At 34.5% G+C, this 7,242-nt stretch overlaps 2 protein-coding genes across 2 annotated transcripts; one reads left to right on the forward strand and one right to left on the reverse strand.

Annotated features, from left to right (window-relative positions):
• Positions 1-1,338: 1,338 nt before the first annotated feature.
• On the forward strand, positions 1,339-2,366 carry LOC142162363 (uncharacterized). The gene has a single exon (XM_075218710.1). The coding sequence runs from the start codon at positions 1,359-1,361 to the stop codon at positions 2,364-2,366; it is 1,008 nt and encodes a 335-aa protein (XP_075074811.1). The 5' UTR covers positions 1,339-1,358.
• Positions 2,367-4,123: 1,757 nt separating this feature from the next.
• On the reverse strand, positions 4,124-6,959 carry LOC107784827 (LIM domain-containing protein PLIM2b-like). The gene is made up of 5 exons (XM_016606013.2): positions 6,589-6,959; positions 5,397-5,496; positions 5,270-5,295; positions 5,030-5,119; positions 4,124-4,619 (listed from the first exon to the last, which is right to left on the reverse strand). The coding sequence occupies exons 1-5, from the start codon at positions 6,721-6,723 to the stop codon at positions 4,332-4,334; spliced, it is 639 nt and encodes a 212-aa protein (XP_016461499.1). The 5' UTR covers positions 6,724-6,959; the 3' UTR covers positions 4,124-4,331.
• Between the last annotated feature and the right edge of the window lie 283 nt (positions 6,960-7,242).

The raw sequence follows: 7,242 nt of genomic DNA on the forward strand, positions 1-7,242 counted from the left end.
CCTTTTTATTTTAATTTTTATATATTGATAATCTAAATGGACGTCTTAACAACTTAAAATTAGTTTTGGATTTAAACCATCTTGAATTTTTATTATGTTGTTTATTAGGGAAAAGGGTCAACTAAGGTTGAATTTTCTTTTGCTTGAGTTGACTTGCCTTTTTTAAAGTATTAGCAAAGGGTAAAAGTGTGGACTGAGTGAGGAAGTTCGAAACTTGCACCCCTACTCACAAAGGTTGAATTTCTAACGAGCTCTTGACAACTCATTACTGCATGTTACATTGTTTTGTTATTATTATTAACTGTTTATGTTGATACTTATAACTCATTAAATTAATAGGGTACGTAGAAAGCAATATGTTATCACTGTATAGGGGGTCTTCGTAATTGCAAAAGAAGAAGAAAAAAGGATGTCTTGGTTCCTAAAATAAACTTTAGGGTATGGTAAAAAAAAGACCATTATTATTTTTAGTAGAGTACTTTACCCTCAAAATTGGGTTCAGTCAATATCTAACAACAAATATACGTGGTGGTTCATTTGTCAATTTATACGGCAAGAAATGACATTAAATGAATATTCTTATTTCCCGCGCAGTTCAATTATTTCCTAACAATAACATCATGAATTTTAAAAATAAAAGTAACTCTTAATTTTCTTACCTATGATTCTTCTTTTTGTTGAAAAGAAATAGGAATGACAAATAAATTTGTTAGGGAAAAATTACAAAGTAGTCCAAGGAAGAGGAAAATTGACGGACTTAAAATATGATATTCAAAATACACATAGATTATCATTTATATAAAAATAAATACTATTATAAGATTAGGAAACAAAACTTGCTTACGTCTTAAGGAAATATTCCCTCGTTCACAAATCTTTTTGAACTAGGAGACAGATTATTAAAGAAAAGGAAACTTAAAGCCATATATCAAAAAATAGATTTAATTAGAGAAGCACTAAACATTCCAAAAGGAAGAAATTAGTGGACGAATCACAAAATAGATATAAATAAAGGAAATAAGAAAAACTAGTACATTCTAAATAATATATATGCTAACAAAAAAGATGGGAAAAATGAAATAAACGTATGGAAAGTATATAGGATCACGATCTTCTCCACATATTGTATCAATCAGCAGCTTCCAGGTAAAACCCTAAAAGAAATGAAACAAATCGTGCATGAAAAATAAGCTATATATCCAACTCCACGCCCCCAGATAGCTATAGCCTATAAGTATAGAGTACCTCAAAACTCAACCATCAATTCATAGCTAGCTACTGTATCTTAGTAGGGTTTCCGCCATTCTACTATTTCTTCCTTACTCATAATTTCTTCGCAGCAGTAGTACTGTTCATTAATGGAGTATTCTCAGGCTAAGTGTTTTTCTCGCCCGATGGGTCATCGCTTTCATCCTACGGACAGGGAAGTGCTCAAGTATCTAATAGGGTTTGTGAGAGACGAGCCACTTCACTCTCAGAATGAACTCATGCAGGTGGCGGATCTCTACGCCGACAAGGAGCCATGGCAGATTTTCGAAGCTTATGATCAGGGAAACAACAACAACAACACTCGTTACTTCATAACGCCGCAGAAGAAAGAGAAGCCAACGTGGAAAAGAGTTTCAAGAACTGTCGGGAAGGGCACTTGGAAGCCTCAAGGCAAAGGCCGAGAGGTGTTTGATGATAAAGGAAAACTCATGGGATACGTGAAAAGTTTGAAGTACATCCCCGCTAACAAATCGTCAAACAATGTGAATGGCGAGTGGTTGATGACAGAGTACTCTTTGTTTGATCGTTATCTGGCTGCTAGGGAGATTAAGAACAAAGGTTTCGTAATTTGTAAGATCAAGAAGAAGGGCAAACCTGGTGACAAGAAAAAAGGAAACAACATTGATGAGGTAGTTAATGATGAGAATATGAGAGATATTGAAGAATTTATCAACACCGTGTTGCAAGAAGATGTTCAAGTTGAAGACAATGGTATAAGGTCGAATGGTACTATAGCAAAGCTGGATGATCAAGAGAATAATATTATTCAATATGTAGAGGGAGATCAAGTTAGAGACCATGTACTTGGTTTGTTGGATTCCACAGAGGATATTGTTGATGTGAATGATCATGAGGAGTATGTTGAAGATTGCGTAGATGAGGGGGATGAAGTTCAAGTCCATTTACTTGAAGAATACATTGATTCCGTTCTGCAATCAGAAGATGTTCAAGCTGAAGACAACGGAATGATGTCGTCGAATGATATTATAGCAAAGGATGATGAAGAGAATATGGAATACCAAGTCGAAGACAATCAACATGCTACATTCTGGGCTTCCGCGGAAGATGTCGATCTGGATACTATCAATTTCTGTTAGTCATAGGATATATTTGCTAGATATATAATGTAGTTTAATAATCCCAAGCTAGCTCTTAGATAAAGTTACAAACCTGTACTACAATACTACTCCTATGATTTATCAATATATTTTGAATTTTTCTTATGTTTCTGTAATACTAGTTTTTAACTAGCTAGGGATATGTGGTCGACATATTAAAGATGGCCGCTGATAGTTTATGTAGTACTACTAAAACTTAATACTACTGAAAGGTCTGCCCAATTTTTTGCTGTTTCTGTTTTTCATCTTAGAGTCCAAATGTTCAGAGAGATAGTGCTCTCTTAATATATTTTGGCGTCGATTCCCTGTTTTAGCTGTCTAGTTGGAGTATTTAGTTTTCAAGATTATGTGTGCTAGCTCATTTTGGGAAGTAGAGTACTAGTATTAATTAATTATGGTCTAGTTAGCAGAAAGAGTGTTTGTTCAAGGAGGTGTTGTAGTGTTTCAGAAAGTTTTGCCGTGGTGATCAAATCATCTAAATATCCGATCCACAGAGATTTCAGGGAGTCAATAACAGTGGCGAAATAATATGAGGGCATCAAATATATATGAGGGCATCAAAGGATTTGAAAGAACTTCTTGCTTTCCATTTTTCCTTTGAATTCAGATGAGTATCATATGATGTCGTCATCAGGGTGTTCAAGCAAATCTGGTTTGACATCACTGACATTATCTTAAGCTAAAGCAAATTAAATAGTATGAATCTATTAATTTCCTTTTCTCATAGTCATGATATGTGAAAGTAGTATAATTTTCACAAAAACTTAACACCAATATAATTAATGTTTTTTTTGCTAATAAGGATACTTACATTAGAAATTAAGTAACGCAACAGTACTTATAGTTATTACAAGCCAAGATTGCTCGAGCGTTCAAGTCTTCAAAGCAGTCCTTATTGAAAGCTGATAAAGCAAAGGGAGGGGGAGAAGTAATATAAGGGATGCCATGGTTGCCGTCTAGCTGAGGGTGTGAGGTTCATCCCATGCTTAGCCAAGGCATCTGCTACAGCATTAGCTTCTCGGTATACATGTTTAAGCTCCACACAATCCAGTTCCAGCATGAGTGACCTGTGAATCAGTTTCTATTTGAAGCGGCGAGAGGCTAAAGTCTTTAGCTAACTGTAGGCCTAGCCGAAGTGTTATTAATTCAGCTTCAGTAGCATAGAAGCAAGTTAAACTGGTTGTGAATCCCCGGATCTACGAAATATTCCTGCAGCTCCCGCTATGTTAGTTGCTTGATTGAAGGCGCCGTCAATGTTAAGCTTGACAAAGTTATTAGGCGGTGGATATCATTTAATGTAAAGAGTGCACGTATTGGCTTTAGGAGAACGAGCTGGTGAAAGAAAGAAAAATTCTATAAGATGATACATGATATCAATTACAGACAACTCCTTGTGGGGATTATGAAAAAGATTATGATTCCGTATAATCCAAATATGCCAAAGGATGCCAAAGGATGAAACGAACCATTAACATGGAAGGGACCTCAATTTCATAGTAGAAAAACGGCCCTTGATTACGCAGACAGTGCAAGCGAAGCCATTCTTCGAATTTGGGAGCAGTAGTGTTTATATGGAAGAAAGTCCATATTGGTCGGACAATGTCACAGTCTAAAAATAAGTGGGCTATGGTTTCAGGGGTATGAGCACACACGATTTGCAATTAAGATCATGGAGAACATGTAAATTGTGAAGGTAGGCTGCTGTAGGAAGGCTTTGTGAATACCTTGAAACAACATTGCAGAAAATGTTTATATATTAACGAAAGGAATATTAAATCCAGACAATAAAATTTTAATTACATATGAGGGTTGCCTTGGATATATATAAACAAATGGGAAAACTTTTTTTAAAAAAACATATCAGAAACACAAAGATATTGGATCAAAATAGATAGAAAGGATCAATTGTAAGATATATAAGGGGAGAAATCAAGGCACGATTTTTTATGATTGTTGTTGTGGTTCCTCTGAATTTTCAGGCTCCTTATTATTCTCTTCTTCAGCTGCATTTTCTTCAGTGTCATTTACTGGTGTCACAGCAGCACTACTCTTCTTATTATTAACAGCTTTGAGGACATGTTGGTAATTTCCTTTTTCCATGAAGAGCTGAGCAAAATGGTGTTTGCAATAGAGATTTCCATCAAGGGAAGCATATGTTGCATGGGTAAGTGGACACCCTCCATGTGCACACTTGAAACATGACTTGTGGAATGATTCTCCTTCCATTGTCACCTGTAGGATCGTTAAGAGTTTAAGTTTTATGCACTCTGTCAGTTACGTATAAGTTTTTAACATCGTTTAGGTTAAGTTTAACCTATAACAACATGTAATTCGTCATAGCTAATCTGATATGGCAACCTAGAAATGTATTAACCGCATGCTATAATCGGTTAATTGCATTGATAATTTAAATGTTATTTATACTACCAGTGTATGTAAGTTAAATCAATTCATTCATAACATAAACTCCGCCCTATTTGAGTAAAACATAGCCAGTCCAGTTAGTTCGGATAAAGAAAGAGGGTTGCGATAAGTTGATGGCCAAAATAGTCTAATGATGTTTGAATTGAAAATTGCTGATTAATGAATCATTCACTAATATCATAAACCTTTTATTTAAGCAAAAGTTGATTGTTTTATACCTTTTCAAGTGGATAAACAGTTTTATCGCAAGCAGCACATTTATCTTGGGTTCCAGAGAACATAGCAGATAGTTTGCTTGGAGCCCTTGTCTGCACAAAACAAAAACAAATTAAATTATTAGCTAAGAATGTTATAGAAACAACTACTATTAAAAGGGAATATTTTTTTTATTTAATTTCCCATGCTAGAAAAATAGTGTATTATTTTCTTAACAAACACAAGAAAACAAGAAAACATACCAGTGAATTTTGCCTCTCAGCCTTAGCTGCTCAAATGTTAATTAGAACAATGTAGATGATTAGTAGAAATGAAGATAAAGTAGACTTAGGAAAAATATACTAAATTAATTTAAAAAGGATGTCTTACAATTCTGAAAATTCTTGGTAAAGTTTCCAGATTCCTTAAAAAGCTGTTCGAAATGAGTCTTGCAGTAGAGGACTCCTTCCATGGAAGAGTAGTTGCTCATCTGCCAATAAAATGCCATTTTATCAAATCTATCATAAAGTGTAACAGAAATAAGAAACACAAAAACAATGGGGGACACTGATTTATAAATTCTTAATAATCAACTGACTAGTTTCAATATTTTAACAGCTTATTAATATCTGTTAAAGCCAAAACGTAATTGCATTCAAGATTTTCTCCCTTCAAGATCTTAAAAAATCCCACATAAAAACAGAAGTTGAGATCTAGAGATGAAAATGTGTTTTTCTTCTTCTTGTTTTACATGAGTTTTGTCAAGTATATATAGTTTATTCAAAGCCTGGACCGTTATAACTATGGCCACCATTCCTCGGGGCTTCGATCATTTGCTATGTAATCAGGTCACCAACTTCCTTAACTTATCAGCATTAGGCAGGCATCTGCGACCCTCATACATCGTCTTATAACTTTATTATTGCAAGAATATAGCAATCGAAGAGTTATGCCTAAGGGCAATAAGTCTGGTTAAGAAAAGTCTAGTTATATATGACAGATCCTCCGAATACATGTGCTTAATTTGCAAAACTGACCTTAAAAATTATTAGGATTGTGGTATAGTTGATTGATTGATTCGGGTAAATGGAGGGTGAGGAACAAGCAGACGCGGATCCAGTATTTAAATTCTATGGGTTCAATTTTTAAAAATTTTAGTTTTAAACCCATTACGTTTTTTAAAGTTATGGATTCATATATATGATCATATCTACTATTTTTACAATTTTAACGAATTTTTATGTATAAATTTTTACTTCATGTCGAAAGTTAAGGGGTCAATTGAACCTGTCATTTACATGCTACATCTGCCCCTGGAAACAAGAAAAGGGAAAGAAGATAGAAAGAAAAAAAGATTAAATAATTTTTTTTTGATTTCTCATTCGGTATCCGGTATCCGATATCCACATTGGGGCCCGACTAATCCGGATTCGCGCCGGGAAGTCCACATTGGGGGGTAAAGCGCTCCCTAACAAAGGCGATTCTATACCCAGGGGCTCGAACTCGAGACCTCTGGTACCGGATACCGGGTGAGAAATCAAAAAAAAAAAAAAAGAGTAAATATGAAAAAAAGAGAACATACCACAAGAGTGCCTTTGCAATGGCTACATTTGAAGCAGGATTTATGATAAGTAACACCATCCGCAGACAACAAATCAACAAAGTAAACAGTCTTATCACAAGCTGAGCATTTATCCAAAGTTCCTGTGAATGCCATTTTTATCTTTTATTTATTTTGCTTCTCCTTACTATTATTATTATTATTATTATTATTTACAGAAGCCTGAAAATCTTCAATCTCAATAACTAGTCAGAGTTAGAAATATTGCAGAGGAAAAAATACTTTTATCAACAAAGCTCTTCTGCCTTCTTATATCTAACCTGCTTTGTTATTGAGATCAAACAAACAAAAAAAGGCACCCTCTCTATCTCAGCTTGTAATAGAGAATTTGCTATCTTTTTCATGTGGAAAATTATTTGTACGTACTAGAATTCTGCTATTACACCGATAACTTAATGACACGTGATTGGGAGATCCAAATATTAGGAGCTAAAATTAAATTTCTTTACCTCTCAAATATGGTGGATGACATTATCTTGGATTTGAGTGAAATTAGGCTCTCCTTTGACTCTTTCTCATTATAAGATTGTATTATTCCTGGGTAGTTTAGTTAAACTTGTCTTATCCTTTGCTTTTTCTTAACCTTATATACTTATAGTCTGTTTGGCAAACTTT

This window comes from Nicotiana tabacum, chromosome 7 (genome assembly GCF_000715075.1).
Source record: "Nicotiana tabacum cultivar K326 chromosome 7, ASM71507v2, whole genome shotgun sequence".
NCBI lineage: Eukaryota > Viridiplantae > Streptophyta > Magnoliopsida > Solanales > Solanaceae > Nicotiana > Nicotiana tabacum.